This window comes from Lacerta agilis, chromosome 9 (assembly GCF_009819535.1).
Source record: "Lacerta agilis isolate rLacAgi1 chromosome 9, rLacAgi1.pri, whole genome shotgun sequence".
Classification (NCBI taxonomy): Eukaryota; Metazoa; Chordata; class Lepidosauria; order Squamata; family Lacertidae; genus Lacerta; species Lacerta agilis.
The window spans coordinates 59,501,760-59,519,725 of NC_046320.1; the positions used below are offsets into that span (position 1 = coordinate 59,501,760).

The 17,966-nt window shown below is 43.9% G+C and overlaps 1 protein-coding gene across 1 annotated transcript; it reads right to left on the reverse strand.

Moving 5' to 3' along the window:
* Positions 1–1,464: 1,464 nt before the first annotated feature.
* On the reverse strand, positions 1,465–13,097 carry SPP1 (secreted phosphoprotein 1). Its single transcript, XM_033160626.1, has 7 exons — positions 12,820–13,097; positions 8,790–8,863; positions 8,639–8,680; positions 7,406–7,531; positions 5,941–5,985; positions 5,066–5,326; positions 1,465–2,621 (listed from the first exon to the last, which is right to left on the reverse strand). Exons 2-7 carry the CDS (start codon positions 8,844–8,846, stop codon positions 2,082–2,084), a joined length of 1,071 nt encoding a protein of 356 aa, XP_033016517.1. The 5' UTR covers positions 8,847–8,863; positions 12,820–13,097; the 3' UTR covers positions 1,465–2,081.
* Positions 13,098–17,966: the final 4,869 nt, after the last annotated feature.

Sequence of the window (17,966 nt, forward strand, 5' to 3'; positions counted from 1 at the left end):
CTGAGAAGCTCACTTGGTGACCTTAGGTCTGCCGCTCAGTCTTGTCTTCCTTATAGGGTTGTTGCTATGATAATGGGCAGAATGGAAAACCATGCATGTATGCCCCCTTGCCCCCTTGGATGAATGACATAGCCAAAGTAAGGAAATAATGTTTGCTTGCTTGAAGCAATTAGAATAGAAATTAGTGTAGTGGAGGGGTAGGCAACCTAAGGCCCAATCACCTTCTCAATCCGGCCCGCGGACAGTCCGGGAATCAGCATGTTTTTACATGAGTAGAATATGTCCTTTTATTTTAAATGCATCTCTGGGTTATTTGTGGGGCCTGCCTGGTGTTTTTACATGAATAGAATGTGTGCTTTTATTTAAAATGCATCTCTGGGTTATTTGTGGGGCATAGGAATTCGTTCATTCCCCCCCCCCCAAAAAAAATAGTCCGGCCCACCACATGGTCTGAGGGACGGTGGACCGGCTGAAAAAGGTTGCTGACCCCTGGTGTAGTGAATGGTCTTTGGAGATTTAATTGTTGATTTCAAAATGTGTTTTCTTTAAAACTAGACTGTGGGTGGATCTACATTCATGGTTTATAACATTAAGGAAGGGTTAAGGAACGGTTATCACAATGTATTTGGACATACTATGTTTTGCCTGTAACGTTAATAATATGTTATTAAAATGTGACACCAGACGGTGCTGCAGAGCAACCAGGGAAACCGTGTTGTTACAGAGGAAACAGGTAAGGAACGTTTTTATTTTAAAAGTATGCCCTGTGATGTTTGAGAATGATATATCTAATATCGTTCTAATAACGGTAAAAAGGTCAGTGTATATCCAGCTTCTGTTACGGTGTGGGACTGAAGATCTGTTACTGTTTTTTCTTTAATTTATGCATTTTCCATGTTTCTATTTACACATCATACTTTCCCATCATACCTTGTTTCTGTACGTTCTTAATGTTGCTAGTACAGAAGAGTTCTGCAAGTAATTTTAAAAGACGGAACCAACACATGAGGTCTGGTGAGAAGATCACACTGGTCTCTTAGCATATAGCTCAGTGACGGAGCATCTGCTTTTCTGGTAGAAGTTCCCAGGTTCAGTCCCTGGCATCTCCAGGTAGGGCTGGGGGGAGACCTCAGTCTGAAATCCTGGAAGGCCTCTGCACTTGGTGTACACAATACTGAGCTAGATGAACCAATGGCAGAAGGCAACTTCCTATACAGTCATACCTTGGCAGTCAAACGGAATCCGTTCTGGAAATCCGGTCAACTTCCAAAACGTTTGGAAACCAAAGCGCGGCCAATTGGAAGCTGTGAAAGCCCCGTCGGACATTTGGCTTCAAAAAATAGTTTGCAAACCGGAACAGTCACTTCCAGGTTTGCGGTATTTGGGAGCCAAAACGTTTGAGAACTAAGCTGTTCGAAAACCAAGACATTCCTATGATAAGAACCATGCTGAGTCCTAGGCATATAAGGTTTTGTTTTTTTATTTAACTCACAATTGTCAACAAAATATACATTGCAACAGTAAATCCTTTGGTACTACAGTATCATGAGATGCAACATTCACTCTGATTGTAAAGCTAGATTTCTCTCTCTCTCTTTCTCTCTCTCTCTCTCCTGCATCACAACCCCCTATGAGACAGAGCAGGAAAATATGCAGCAAGAAGGGCTTACAGTTCTATAATGGACAGGACAGCTAGTTCTGCACACTTAAGGTTGACATCCTCAGCATGCTTACCTAGCAGTAAGCATGCACCAAAATCTGTGGGGCTTACTTCCAAGTAAACATGCGCTGGATCAGGCTCTGCATTTGCCTGGTTAACACTGCTGCCGAAAACTGCTATGATTGCTGAAATCAAACGTGTGATATGCATAGAATTGGGAGCAAACATTCAAGTAGAAATTGCATTGCCTTTCTCACACTTCTCTCCTTCACGCACTCAGCAAAACAAATTAAAAAAAATATCCCAGAAAAAGCCACCTGTTATGAATTTGGGCTCCAATCCTAGCTGTACCCACACATGCGAAAAATCTGGGGAGTGCTCTTAGATAGGTGTGGAGACAGGAGCCTGCCTGCTTATCCACTTAGAGGGTGACCTCATTGTCCTCAATGCTGTGGTGGTCCTCAGCGCTGTGGTGGTGATCCTCAGTGCTGTGGTGGTGATCTTCAGCGCTGAGGTGGTGATCTTCAGCGCTGTGGTGATGATCCTCAGCGCTGTGGTGCTGGCCCTCGGCACTGTGGTGATTTTCAGCGCTGTGGTGGTGATCCTCAGCACTTTCGAAAGTTTGGTTGCTGACGCTGTCAGCATAATGGTCATGATGTGCCTCTTGCAGTATCCCACTGAGGGCCTTCTTGTACTCTCTGCTGTCATGGCTTTCCATGGATACGTGGCTGTCATCGTGGTCACTGTCGTCATGGGGTTCCTCGGCACTCTCAAGTTTCTGGCGGCTGTCGTTCTCCATGCTCTTATCGTGGACCTCGTGGCTGTCTCTCAGGTGACTTGCATCATCACTTTCAAGGCTTGTGTCATGGCTTTCAACAGAATGTGACTTGGAGGAATGGGATTCACGGCTCTCCACGTCTGGGATGCTGTCCACATCATCCGAAACATCATGAGAATCAAACTGTAAGGTCCACAAAAGGAAGACAATAAATGGCCAACCAGAAACAGGAGGGATAGCTACAGTATTGACTCACAGAACAATTGTCATCTCCAACTACATTTTACTCATAGCAGACCCACTGAAAGAACCCAAATTAGCCATGTCTATTAATTTCAATGGGACGACTCTGAGTAGGACAAACATTGGCTACAATGCTATGCCTACTTGGAAGTAAACCCCATTGCATTCACAGGGACTTTACTCTCAGGTATGTGTGTATAGGATTGCAGCCTTAAATTGGTTTAGCAGTCATCCTCTTTCTTCAGGAAGCTGTAGGAATGGACAGAGCAGCCTAATTTCACCCTGTTTCTGGCTGCATACTCACCACGCCTATAAACCACCCCTCCACAAAGAATATTATATATATATATAATAAATTTTCTTTATTATGGTCCCAGACCAGTTTTACATACCATAATAAATGAGCATAAAACACAATAGAATTAAATTTGGTTTAACAATCAAATATAACAATAAACAATACGAATATGGCAGCAGTTGGAAATGTGGTTTAGGTATTCGTCTCTAAAATATTATCTAGTTTGCATCTGAGGTCTTAGTCCTTGTAATTGCACGGCTTGTTCCCTGAGTTTTATGGCAGCCGCGCAAAATTTGGCCACCCTTAGTGTGATCTCTGGATCCTTGCCCTCTAACAGAAGACAATAAATCTTGATCACCTCCATGACTGAGTCACAAAGAATATTGGGAATTACAGCTTGTTAAGGCTGCTGGGAACTGTAGCTCTGTGAGGGGTAAACTAAAGTTCCCATGTTTCTTTGTGGACGGGGCTGTTGTATGATGTGTATACAGTTATCAGTGGCTCTGGTGCTTAGGCAAAGGTCTGTCCTGTTCAGTTCACATTTTTTGAAATAATGCATGAAAAGTCCACATATAAATTGTACATATTTTTGTACACGCTTTTTATGTAAAACCCCCCCCCCACTTTTAAGAAGATAAAATATGTGCTTTCCAGTCCTCTCATTTGAAATATATATGCATTTCTGTGTGTAGATTTTAGGTTATAATACATATTGTATGCACACATTGAAGAATTAATGCTTTTGAATTATGGTGCTGGAGGAGACTCTTGAGAGTCCCATGGACTGCAAGAAGATCAAACCTATCCATTCTTAAAGAAATCAGCCCTGAGTGCTCACTAGAAGGGCAGATCCTGAAGTTGAGGCTCCAGTACTTTGGCCACCTCATGAGAAGAGAAGACTCCCTAGAAAAGACCCTGATGTTGGGAAAGATGGAGGGCACAAGGAGAAGGGGATGACAGAGGATGAGATGGTTGGACAGTGTTCTCGAAGCGACTGGCATGAGTTTGGCCAAACTGCGAGAGGCAGTGAAGGATAGGCGTGCCTGGCGTGCTCTGGTCCATGGGGTCACGAAGAGTCGGACACGACTGAACGACTGAACAACAACAACAAATGCACACATTTGTGTGCTAAAACTGTACCAGAAAATCTGCTGTGAAAAGCAGATTGAACGAATTGCTCCCCATCCCTAGGAGGACACACACCTAGGAATCTTAAACAGAACATTTTTAGCAGTTCAGTTTGTTATTTCTACCCCAGAGTACCCAGGGCAGCTTCCTAATAAAGAATAAACTAAATTATAAAATAAAATCAGAGTTTACAAATAAATAAATAGACACAATCAACAATCCAAACTACCTTCACCAGACTACAGTTCCTAAATTTATTATGCCCAGATAGTTATAGTGGCATAGAACGGGGCTGGGTAGGTCAGAAAACTTTATAGCGACCTTACGTTTTATATTTATTTGAACTCTGTATTGGGGAACCTGACAAATTCCTTTTCTTCTGGAGTTTTCATGCTCCCAAACAAAAACAAACATGTCTTGGTTAACTAAATTTTAAGACCAGGAATCCCAGAGATTTTGCTTTTCTTTCCTGGCATTGCTAGGACTTTTGTGAAGTCTACCCACCAGATTTTTATTATTTTTACTTTAGGCAGGGAATTTCCTAAAAGAGCATTACTACTTTTCCTTCCAAGCCTTCTTTGCAACGACTTGCTTCCTGTTTCAACTGGCACCTTCACGGCAACCACAAGCGATGCTTTTCAAATATGCAATGTTTTTAATATCTCTGGCTTTGCAGAAGCTTCTGTGAGACAGATGGACTTTTAAAACTGAACACTTGCTTCCCCTTGTGCGGTTAGGGAAGATGAATGGAAGGAGAATGAGTTGCTATGGGTTCTAAAAAAGAACACCCAGACATACCATAGCATTGCTGCCCCGGGGGAATTAAACCATGACACCCATAGAGTAAGAATTCTGCTGGCAAAAATGTGTGAACCGTAATAACTGCGGGTGGGTTATATATTTGTAAAGAGGTCATCTCCCTAGCTCTTTTTACTTGCAGTACATCTGTAGCATTTACCTTTCCAGATCTTTTGTGCGCCTTTACGGATTTCTCAAAATGTACCAGGTCAACTTTCGACTTCATTCCGTAAGGTACATCTCCTCTGCCAGTAAAGACCTCAGGAGTGACAGGCAAGGAAAAAGGAGCCTCGGTAGGGTAATCTGTGACGCCGTTTTCGTGTGACTCATCCGACTCATCCGAATCGTCATGGTCATCATCGTCCACATCACTATGGTCGTCGTCATCTTCCTTGCTCTCGCTTTGAGGCACCAGAAGGGTCTGCACGGAGAGAGAAGCGACTCAGTATTACAGGATGCAGAGATGTAACACTCAAAACACGTTTATAGGCCTGGGTGTGCCTGATGACTGCACAACACAAACACAAGCCTAGGGGGAAGGATAGAGGTGAAAATTAGGGGAGAATTAGTTAGGCACCCATGCTGTCTGCTGTGTGTCCTCTGCAGTTGCCTTTTCCAGCCCTTGTCTTGCGACACTAATGCAAACTCAATCTCTGTTTCCTAATATGCAGGTTCCTGCCCCCTGCCCCAGGCCATGTAAACCTGCTCCTATGGAACAGTGATCAGCCGGTGGATGGAAGTGAAGGGTACATGGATGTAAGAAAAAATATTCTACGGTCAGAAGTGAAAGGCACATGGATGAAACAATATTCTACGGCAGGAACGGGGAGCCTGCAGCCTTCCAAAATTTTGTTGGACTGTGGCCCCCATCAGCCCTGACAATTGGTCATGCTGGCTGGGGCTTGATGGGAGCTGAAGTCCAACAACACTGGGGAGAGCCATAGGTTCCCCATCCCTGTTGTACAATCCTTCTAGCGGCAGCACTGACGCAGGGGGTTTTGTACACAAGATGCACTTGGTTGGAGGAAAACTTACCTGTTGCTCAGTGATCTCATCGCTTTCTTCGGAGGACAGAGAGGCCTGAAAATGAAACAGTTGTTTCGTGAAGGCTTGTTTTACACACACACACACACACACACACACACACACACACATCATGATCCCACTGAATTTTTTTTAAAAAGTCATTTCAGAAAAGGTCATTTCATTAAACCAGAAAACGTCAAATGAGTACGGTAGTTTTAGGACAGACAAAACGTCTCTGTGCACTGCATGACTGACTAATGGGATTTGCTGCTACACAATGCAGTGATGACCAGTGGCTCAGACGGCTTTAGGAGAAGATTAGACAAATGCAAGAAGGTAGGTATATAAAGGGTTCTTATCCTTGACAGCTAACTGGAACCTCTGGATTTAGAGGTAGTGAGGCTCTGAATACCAGAGGACAAGCACAGAGGGAGATCTATTGCCTTTAAGCAGTGCCTGGAGGCTCCCCAGAACTATCTGGTTGGCTTCTGTTGAGAAGAGGATGGAGGTGGCGGGCATTTCCTTATGACCTCTTTCTGGTCAAGCGATTGATAGGTGTTTGGGTTTGGATTCAATTGGAAAGTAAAAAAAAAAAAGACAAACTAGAAACACAAAATGAATAGAAAAGCCAGCAAAAATTAAATCTAGGAACCAATACAGAGTCCGAGGCAAGCTAAAAGTTAGTCATGACTAACGCCCAGTGGGATTTCCACATTGATCCTATGCATCTTCACTTGGAATAAAGTCCCACTGAGTTTAGTCAAACTTATTTCCAGGTAATTATGCACAGAATTGCAGCTAGATTGGGATTTTATCCAACCAGGTCTGTGGAAAATTATCTCTGCTGAAATTTTCTTGGACCAAGAACAAGAGCAAATTGCCTACCTACATGGATAGAAGAGTACCGGTTCTAGATTCAATCCCACTGTCCCCTCTTGGCATTTCGGTACAGTATAAAGGTAAAGGTACCCCTGACAACTCTGGGATTGCGTGCTCATCTCGCTCTATAGGCCGAGAGAGTCGGCGTTTGTCCACAGACAGCTTCCCGGTCATGTGGCCAGCATGACTAAGCTGCTTCTGGAGAACTAGAGCAGTGCACGGAAATGTCCTTTACCTTCCCACCGGAGCGTTACCTATTTATCTACTTGCACTTTGACGTGCTTTCGACCTGCTAGGTGGGCAGGAGCTGGGACCAAAAAACAGGAGCTCACCCCGTTGCGGGGATTCGAACTGCCGACCTCCTGATCGGCAAGCCCTAGGCTCTGTGGTTTAGACCACAGCTCCACCCGCGTCCTGCTCGGTACAGTATAGGTTATATCATATGTTGGTCATACTCAGAATGGACCCATTGAAATTAATGGGCAGGCCAAATTTTGGTCCATTGATTTCAATGTGAGTGGAACTTAGTTGGGTACAACCACATCTTGATTCTTTAGAGATAGCTTTAACTTGATGGAGAAGAAAGGCTTTGTACCGGCTGGGAGGACACCTGATGCTCCTGAGACTCGTGGCTGTTCACATGCTCCTGGCTGTGCTCCTGGCTATGTGAGTGATGGTGGTGATGCCCGTGAGTATGGTGTTCATGATGATGCTTGGCAACCTTTAACAATACAAAAAACCAATTTTGGCATTCAACGTGCAACATTGCAGAGCTTGGCTAATGCAGAAGGGGAACCAGGGCCTGGTAAATGGATACCCACCCCAGAGCTGCGAGAACAAGGTGGAATAAAAAGGTAAAGGGACCCCTGACCATTAGGTCCAGTCGCGGATGACTCTGGGGTTGCAGCGCTCATCTCGCTTTATTGGCCAAGGGAGCCGGTGTACAGCTTCCAGGTCATGTGGCCAGCATGACTAAGCCGCTTCTGGAGAACCAAAGCAGTGCACGGAAATGCCCTTTACCTTCCCACCAGAGCGGTACCTATTTATCTACTTGCACTTTGTGCTTTCGAACTGCTAGGTGGGCAGGAGCAGGGACCGAGCAACGGGAGCTCACTCCGTCGCAGGGATTCGAACCGCCGACCTTCTGATCGGCAAGCCCTAGGCTCTGTGGTTTAACCCACAGCGCCACCCGCGTCCAACAAGGTGGAATAGTTAGCAGAATTCAGATCCTACTGCAGAAGTGTTACGGATGATTGAAAATAAGTCAGCTAGTGTGCCACCTTGAAATTAGTATTGGCCACATCAGGGCCGTGCACAGTTCTGATTACCTCAACTTGTATATACCATACATTGAAAGCACTTCCTCTCCTCGAACTGTGGTTTCCCCTCACAAAGGTACAATGCTCAGCATCCTTAACAAACTACAGTTCCCAGGATCCTTTGGGGGTGCTTTAAATATATGGTATGAACGCAGCCCAAGGCTCCGAGGAAGATGCGGGAAAGTCAACAAAAGTGACTAACTGTTCAATCTTCTGCATCTTTACTCAGAACAGAAGTAATTCAGTGGGGCTTACTCCCCCAGGAAGAGAGGGTAGGACTGCAGCTGAGGGGATGGAAGATACTCCACTTGGAAGCAGGTCATGTTTTTGCTTGTCTTCTCAAAGGGGGCACATGAATTCATGAGAAAGAGAGCCCCATGTTGACTCAGCCTTATGTAATAGGTGTGTGGATCTCAGAACTGTGGAATTAATCCCAAGCTGTGATATAATAAACCCAACAGTAAAATGAATGGACTGCTAAAAGGATGGGGGGTGGGGAGAGAACTTACATGATAATCTTCAGAACTCTTTGAATCATGGTGTTTGCCAACCTTTGAAAAGAAACGCGGGGGAATAGAGAGTCAGTATTGATTCACTTATTCTGCATTACGGAAATACGTGCTACTCTTAGCTTATTTGTTGCATTTGTATTGTACTTACTGGATATGCCAAGGTGATGGCAAAGAGACACATGCACAGAACAGCAATCTTCATCATGATGGATTTGCAGTTGACTGTTCAAAAACAAAACAAACACTTCACTCTTAGGACCAGTCCAAATGTACAGAAACAGTACACGGTACATGTCTTCTTGGATAGTACCATCTCAGATTTCAAGAGGGAGATAGAATGTTTGCCTAACATACAATTCTGCCCAATGTACTCATTTTTACAAAACATATTTCCCCGTTATTTATATTTCCGCTCATATATTTGTATGTTATTTTAATATGCATCTTTTTTTAAAAAAAACTATATTACAAACTTTATTGAAAGTATATGCATTTTTATTTATTTTTTGCACACATTACTTGGCTAGAGAACTGCATTGCAAAATCTGGAGGATTTCCAAGGATTTCCGTGTTTCACTTTGCATATTGTGTTGGAAAGTGGGAATCAAGTAGTTTCACCTTTAAATGTGGACTGAATTAAATTTCTCCCCATCCGTAAGTTTGCATGTGTGACTCAGCTTTTTCACATTTCCCTTTCTCAGGAAAGAATACATTCATATATATATATATATAACCACAGAAAGCTATATAAACAAAGAGGCTAGCATTCTGCCTGTAGAACTTTCTTCTCGGTTTTGCACCCTGATATAATATTTTCCCTCCAAATATTATTCCAGGAAAATACCATATCAAATCAGAATCAGTTCCCATTGGTTTCCCCTGTATATATGCTATCACTTGACAAAGCTAATCCGAGCAACAGAAGAGAACTTCTGCCCAACATCAGACAAAAGGGAGTTAGATTGACTTCTCAATTCAGCACTTTGTTTGGGCTGAGAGATGAAAGAACTGAACATATTACCTCTGCAGATAAGATACCCTTCGTATAGTCTGATCCCAGGCCATGACTGCAGTGGGAAAAATCTCTATCTACTGCATGTGTGGTGCTGCAAACATGGGCGTGGGCAAGGCCCACATTTAGATCAAGTAAAACAATAGAAATACTTAACTAACGGACCAATCATGTTGGTTCTGCGCCCGCAACAAAAGTCCTGCACCCCCTAACAAAAATCCTGGCTATGCCCATTGCTGCAAACAAAGTCAGGATTGGGAGTTGTAATGACTGGGCATCTGCTGATGCCCATGTCCCAGCAGACGCCCCTCCAAGCAACCCCTAGCACAGCCTTCCTTAACCAGAGGACCTCCAGAACTTTTGGACTACACTTTCCATCAGCCCCTGCCAGCATGTCCAATGGCCTGGGATGATGGGATTTGTAGTCCAAAAAATCTGGAGGGCACCAGGTTGCGGAAGGGTGCCATAGAGTCTCCTGGCCCTACTCCTTCTTGCTGTTGTACTGTCTATAAGCGAGGGCCATGAGATGAGAGCAAAGTGAAGGAGACCCTTTCTCTATCCCTCTGGGCAGTGATGCAGAATGGGTCCCAAGGGGCAGGACTAAACAAATGGGCAGCAGCAACAGTGATGCAGAGGAGAGGGGCTACTTAGGAAGGGCATCTTTCCCAAGCCTTCCCTGAAAAACAAAAAAACAAAAACCAAACATCCCTGGAGACTGCAAAACTTACTTTCTAGATGCTTTTGGAATGTTTTATAGACTTAATTATTAGAGAAAATGGAACAAAGCCACACTTTCCGGTTCTGAAATCTAGCAAAGTTGCCTGTCAAAGGGTAATTCTTTGAGATTCTATCTACCAAGGAGCTGACAGTGCTCACAAATAATATAATAACCAACAGGGCGGTCCTATATTCATATACTCAGAAATCAAATTCAATGGAATTTACTCCCTAGTATCTGTGCTTAGTATTGCAGCCAGAGTCGATGAATGAAATAAACACCAAGAGCAAGCACAATATTGACAAAGATTTGCATTGTTACTACACCTTCCTGCCTTTTACATGTGGCTTGACTCATTTGCCCGAGGCATCAAGAGCTGTTCGTTTTGCAAGAACCTTTCAATACTGCTTGCAACTGTGGAACACTGCAGTTTGGATTGCATAAAGCTATTGGATAGTGTCAGATGTGGGATTAAATCTGTAGGCTCTTGGTAACTCCCCCATCTATGGATCTAACATCCTCAGCATAGCGCAGTCAGTAGAGTATGAGACTCTTAATCTCAGAGTTGTGGGTTCAAGCCCCATGTTGGGCAAAAGATTCCTACATTGCAGGGGGTTGGACTAGATGACCCTTGTGGTCCCTTCCAACTCTACAATTCTGTGAGTGTATGATTCTAATTCTCAGTTAACTTATTCCAAAGTAGCCCACAAGGCACTCTGTGAGATTTAAAGCTTACAGACTGCAAAAGGACATACACTATTTTATTTAAAAAACTTCTGTCTTGCTCGAGAATATTACAGTCTAATAGAATTTACTGATTTTCGCTCCATGCAGATTAATGCACCAATTCTATAAATTCCCACAGGATAAAAATATAAGAGGAAAACACTGCCTTGTAGCCAAAGGGAAAATTCTAGAAGAGATAATTTCCATGGGGGGGGGGGGGGTCCCCAACTCATCAGCCAACAGATTTTCTCTCTTTCTCTGACCTTGCTGCACATTAATATGAATAGGAACCTAAAGCAGAATTTCAATTATAAGTTGGTTTTGTAATTGATCCTTCCTTCAAAGGCATTTGGAAAGAACAAGCTGAAATTTCCAAATCAGGAAGGATCGCATTGCTCATTGTGGCACTGCAGGAAGAAAACTGATGAATCAGGGCTCAGGGGACATGAGAAATTGATGAATCACGACGGAAGGCTAGGTATTAGCAACCAGGCTGATGGAGAAGCTGGCATACTGCACAATGCATTAAACCTTCTTCTGACAAGGTTAATGAGCACTTGTGCTAAGAGAGAAAATCGATGGGAGAACGTTGCACCAAAATGTATTTGAGCAAAACCCTTGAAGAGCTAAGCAGGAGAGCTTTTTCAGAGATTAAATGCAAGAGTAATATGATGCACAGGTGCACAGTGATAATTAACTAGAAATTCCATGTGACTTGATGGTACAAGAAGTTAAAGAACCTCCTTGGACAGGGTTAAAGTCAAGCCCAGACCCACCAGCCCTCTGATCCCAATACATGTGAAATAATAACTGAGCATATACAGAGTGATTTCCCCCACTACCAAGTAACCACATCCTGCACTTGCATATATGGGACTAAGGAAACAGATTGTTAGTTGTGGTTGCCAACTGTTTTTCCTGGACAGGGCTCTTCTGTCTTTTAGCAGCTGCATGGTAGGCTGAATATTCTGCTCCTATTTCTGTGCATTAGGTGGCTGTTGAAGGCGCAGGGACCCCCCCCCCCAAACATAAAGCAGATGGCTGGCAACCCTAGTTTCCAAAGCACAGAATTTGAATGTCTGACAAGCTTATTTGTTATATTTTCATCCTCCTCTTCCCCCATGTTATTCTCGCAACAACCCTGTGAGGCAGGTTAGGCTAACAAACAGTGACTGGTCCTAAGTCACCCACTGAACTTCATGGTTGAGTGAGGATTCGAATCCCGCACAGTCCTACCTAGTACAGCACTCTAACCTTTGACCCACACTGGCTATCTGCGTGTAAACCCCCTAGACTTCAAATATTGTAAATTTAGCATCAGTGATGCTGGAATGAAAACTACATCTTGTGCCAAAAGCGTGAGGCATTGGGGGTTGGCAGTGGTACAAATGAGAAAGACAAATCTCTGTTTTTAAGTGGCAGGTTCTATTTGGCAACACACTCTCTCTCTCATAAACCGCTTCCTCCCCGAATCCCTAAATATTCTCCCTAGTGCAGGCAAAAGAGGCGTTGGAAATTATTTTTAATGCTGTGCACTAAAAGTCTTTCTTTCTCTGCCCCGATACTCTGAAGCTGGGGGAGTTTATACATTTAAAGCCTCCATCAAGTACTGCTGCACTGCTTTCAGCTTTCTGGAAATATAAGGAGACTGAATAAATGAAATATACTCAGCTCAGTACATAACAATAAATTAGGTAAAGCAAAGGGAAAAGGCTCAAGTACCTTACGTTTGTCTGGATCCGAAGTGTAGTCTGAAGCAGAGGTCTGCTGGTTTGTATGGAGAAGCTCAAGGCAATCCTGGGATCATTCACTCAGATGGTGCGTGATCGTCCTTCTCCTGTTCTGTTGCCTTTCCGTCTGCAGACCTCTGGAATTTAAACTCTTCTTCCAGACACGAGCTGACCAATCCCCACGAGGCGGAAAGGATGAGGTCATGAGGTTTCTTGTCACTGTCCTCCCACCGTTCTCCTACATTTCCTTCTGGGGTTTGTGGCTTTCAAAGCAAACAAGAAACTACTCTATGGTTAAAACATTTACTTATGTACAATCCCATTAACAGGCATTTCAGATCAACGCCCAGCATTCAGTCTTGAGCCAGAGGGCTTTAGGGTCAAAGAACTTTTCATGGCATTTGTCGGAAGGAGAAATAAAATTGGGAGGTAGGTTCCTCCCCCCTTTTTTTCATGGATAAGGAACGTCTTCATCTCAAAGCAAATCATTAGAAGCTGAGGGTGGGTGGGTGGGAATATGTGCTGCACACAAACCACAGGGAACAGAGGGGTGCAAATAGCACCTCTGAAACATAAATGGCGAGGCAGCTCGGAATTAATCTGTATGGAAACAAATTCTTATAGATTTTATATTTAGGGAGCTTGGAAAGGGGAAGAAAGAAAGCGAAATGCCAGCTTTTGCAATAAGATATTTGCCCCCTCTCCTACAATGTGGCTGACTTCTATCACCAGTACTGGCTTATAAGGGTGACCAAACCAAATTCTTGATCCTTCTTTCCTCATCTGCCAGAATTCAACTGGTCTTCATTCTTCCTGTTCTTCCTTTGGGATCCATAACTTTATGTAACTACTAGTGATCCATCACTTGGGAAAGGCAGGATAGACGGGCAGCTTTGTGGGAGGGCCTTGGGCTTCCCTAGTAAACCAGCCTATCACAGGCCAGATTGTCTTCCTGTTGCCAAATGGGCCAATGGTTAGTTAGGGGGCGTTCCACTGGGCGCGGGACCATCCGACCAATTGCGGTCCTTGGCACCACATCCAGGAGAAATTTAAATGCCTGGCCTGGTGGGCCTGGTTCTCCCACCCTCTCTCCCTCAGATTAGGGTTACAGTATTGCTGTGGACAATGCCAGTAGCCTCATTTTCAGTGGCCGGGCAGGAATTTACCCCACTTGGCTAATTGGCACCACCATTTGGGTTGTCGCCTACCTCATAGCAATGGTCAGAACTTTGTAGGGCGGATAGGCATTGGGTAATTCTTGGTTGGAGGGGAGGTTGTAGCCTCCACCTGTCCCTCCACAGGTAAGGGTATCCTCTTAAAAGGCTCTGGGAGGAGTGGTTCCTGCCTGATGCCCAGGCGGGGGCTAGGGCCATGCCACTCCTCGAACACGGACCGCTTTGGGATGTCCCAGTTTGATGTAGGTCATAGGGTGCCCTCCTCCCCCGCTGTCTTTGTCCTTAGATACATTCCCAGTGGATGGGCAGGAATGACATGCGCTGTTGCTTACCACAATGCCTATGGCTAAACCCCACATCTGTAACCAACAACGTTGTGGCCTCATTTGATCCCGAAAACCAATATGCTGTGTGCTGTCTAGTTACTCGCACCTTAGGGAACAGGGTGGCCACAGGGCCTTGATGCGCAAATCCTTCTTTTTATTAAGCAATATATAAACTTTACTAAACAAATAAACTAACAGGGAGGCTGCTGCTGCTGCTTCAAGAGGTGGCAAAGTTTATATACCACCTCATATATATCATGGTAATCCCTACTCCCAAATATTTTTTAAAAAAATCTCCCAAGTATCTTTAGGGACCATTTTCACTCAACACACATGAAACATGAATAAGAAGAATGTGAATACACTGAATTTTACACATTTTTGTATGCAGCTTCTGCAATAAACACATTTTTTTTTGCAAAGCAAAATCTCTGAATATCATGCTTTTTTGCATCAATGCATTCTTATACATACTTTACCCCAGTTATATTGCATTTGTATACACATTATTTGGCTGGAGAACCGCACTGCAAAATTCAGAGATGTGTGAATTTCAGGCTGCGGCTGTGTTTTGTTTTCGAAAGTGCAAATTTGGTGGGTTCTTAAATGTGCGTTTAATTGAATTTGTCCACCCGCCTCTAGTGAAGAGTGAGAAAAAAGAAATGGCATAAGGCACAGTTACAATGCAGCCAACAGACTTTAGGTTAAGGTGTCATGCAGTCTGAAGATTCTTCATGACCTCTTGACATTTATTTCACTGGTACCTTATTTTGAAGCTGCAGAGTGACTAGGTAGCCACCAGAGGGCTCTTATTGACAGCCCTGCTTTTGCAACAGTTCCCCCCACCCCCTTGTTGAGGTTACCTTGTTTAGGCAGACATAAACAAGATAAAATAAGAGGGGGGCTCGGGAACATGTGTTTGGGTAGAAGAACCAGTTTCTTCAAAATCAGGGGTGGGAAGACATCGGTGGATTCGAAAGACACGTGGTCACTGAGTTTCTAGGAAAGCAACGAAAACAAAGTCCAGTTCGAAAAGAAAAATACAATTTGGGTTTCAAATGCCACTTGGCAGCCAGCGTGTAAATAAGGTCTCTGTGGTCACAGCTTTCCAAAGCAAAGCAGGCTATGTGGAGTAAATAGAAGTTTACGTGAAAAGCAAACAAAGACCCCAAATGTATCTTCACTATTGCTGGCAATCTATCTTCCTGGCAGTGGGGAGGTGATGGGAGATTTTATTTTTGGGGGGTGGGTGGATGGGAAAGAGAAGCAGCCTTTAAAATTCTCTCACTCAAATGGCCCATCTAATAATAATGATGATGATGATGATGGTGATGATGCCTGGAATAAGAAACATGTTTATCAATTGAATTACATGTTGCCACTTTCACTTTAAGGAGGACAGAAGAGAACAGACTGTTCTCAGATAGGAAGGGAGCGTTTCCTGGTCTCCTGTAACTGCACATAGAACAGGACGGAGAGAACATGGCCTGCAAGGCATGCTGGGAAAGAAGCAGAGCCAAGGATCCCTGTCACAGAAACAAGTCTCAGTCTGTCAAATTGTTGAGTCAGAATTGTCAGCTATAGCATTGGGTTTTGACTACCTTCTTGAGATGGGGTTTAAAATTTCTTTATCAACCGGCAAATGTTAAAGATGAAATTCTTCAGGGGCATATAATCCAGTCCACCGTGGACAAGGGTGGGGAGCCTCAGGCCCGGGGGCCAAAATGTGGCCCTCCAAGCCTCTCTCCCTGGCCCTCGGGTCTCTCTTCCCAAGCCACTCCCCATCCCTAAGCCTGTTAAACAGAACGGATCTAATTCACATAGAAATGAAAAATGTATGTGTATTAATGAAGGTTTAAAATGGAAAAGGGCTAAATAAAGCCTACTCGATAATGCTGGTGCTCAATTTGCAAATGCATGATTCATCCCTGCCATATAAAATATTGTAAAATTTCCTGCAAATAGCAACAACCGACAAAATGCTGGCTGGCCAGGGAGGCTGATGCTGTCAATTTTACAAGTGAAGAAGAAGTGTATGAACTCCATTGAATAGATAATTGAGAAGATAGTTGTACTAACCATAAACGTAACCCTCCCAAGCCTGGTTCCTCAGCTGGTCACCTACATAATTGGTCCTGGCAACAGTGGCAGGTAATATATTTCTTGGATGCTGAATCTGCTGCCCCCTGCGGATCCTGCCACCTGAGGTGGCTGACTCACCTTGCCTCATGGGTGTGCCAGCCCTGGTCATGCTACAAAGAGACAAAACACAGGAAATAGCTTTAAACATTTATGGTATAGTAGCGTAGAAAAACAACAACACCACTTTACAAAATAGGATTAACAAAACCATGGATTTAATCATGGATTTTACATCTGGCTCCAGCCCATAAAATTTTGTATGGAAATTCTAATTCACCCCCCAAACACCCTTCATTGAAATTGTAATATGGTGCAACAATCTATTATTATTATTATTATTATTATTATTATTATTATTATTATTATTATTATTATTTTATACCCTGCCCATCTAGCTGAGTTTCCCCAGCCACTCTGGGCGGCTCCCAACAGAATATTTTTATTAATAATAATAAAGTGATAAAATATCACACATTAAAAACTTCCCTAAACAGGGCTGCCTTCAGATGTCTTCTAAAAGTCAGATAGTTGTTTATTTCCTTGACATCTGATGGGAGGGCATTCCACAGGGCAGGCACCACTACCGAGAAGGCCCTCTGCCTGGTTCCCTGTAACTTCACTTCTTGCAGTGAGGGAACCGCCAGAAGGCCCTTGGCGCTGGACCTCAGTGTCTGGGCAGAATGATGGGGGTGGAGATGCTCCTTCAGGTATACTGGGCCAAGGCCGTTTAGGGCTTTAAAGGCCAGCACCAACACTATGAATTGTGCCTGGAAACGTACTGGGAGTCAATGTAGGTCTTTCAGGACTAGTGTTATGTTGTCTTGGCGGCCACTCCCAGTCACCAGTCTAGCTTCCACATTCTGGATTAGTTGTAGTTTCTGGGTCACCTTGAAAGGCAGCCCCACATAGATCACATTGCAGTAGTCCAAGTGGGAGATACTGTTATAAGCAAAAACTAGAACATGCACCACAATGGCTATGCTATACCTCCATGGTAGGCGTGGCGTTAATGCTTCTGAATATCAATTTGTCAGGAATGAGCCAGCTCCTAGTAGAACTTTGCAGCCTGTAGCAGATCAGAGACTTAGATTTGACACAGGCTGAGCAAAGAACACAGCAGTCAATGGTGAGTCTTCCAGAGATTGGAATGCCGGTTGCCAAGGGAACAACAACAAACTTTATTTATTTGCATAGCCCACAGGCCGTTGCATCAAAAAACAAAAAAAAACAAAACACATATTACAGATACAATACTGATAAAACCATATATAACCAATAAAATGAGCTGAATCGGGATTCGGCACAATTAAAACAAGAATAAATGAGATCTTAATTATGAGGGGGCACTGTTATTCAGCTGGCAGCCCTCAATTTCATGGCCCTCTCAACAAATCTGGCTACATTCTCCGTTGTCTGGGTATTCTGGTCTGCCAGGAGGAAAAAACAGTATGTCCTCGGGCGAGCGGCCTGGAATGGCGAGTATGAGCGGCATGACG

What these genes read in the sequence shown, in the direction of transcription:
- SPP1 (XM_033160626.1), bottom strand. Translation starts at nt 8,846, where the DNA reads ATGATGAAGATTGCTGTTCTGTGCATGTGTCTCTTTGCCATCACCTTG. An exon ending in CCATCACCTTGGCATATCCA is followed by an intron (nt 8,681 to 8,789) that starts GTAAGTACAATA and finishes TTCTTTTCAAAG; the next exon opens with GTTGGCAAACACCATGATTC. An exon ending in AGAGTTCTGAAGATTATCAT is followed by an intron (nt 7,532 to 8,638) that starts GTAAGTTCTCTC and finishes GTATTGTTAAAG; the next exon opens with GTTGCCAAGCATCATCATGA.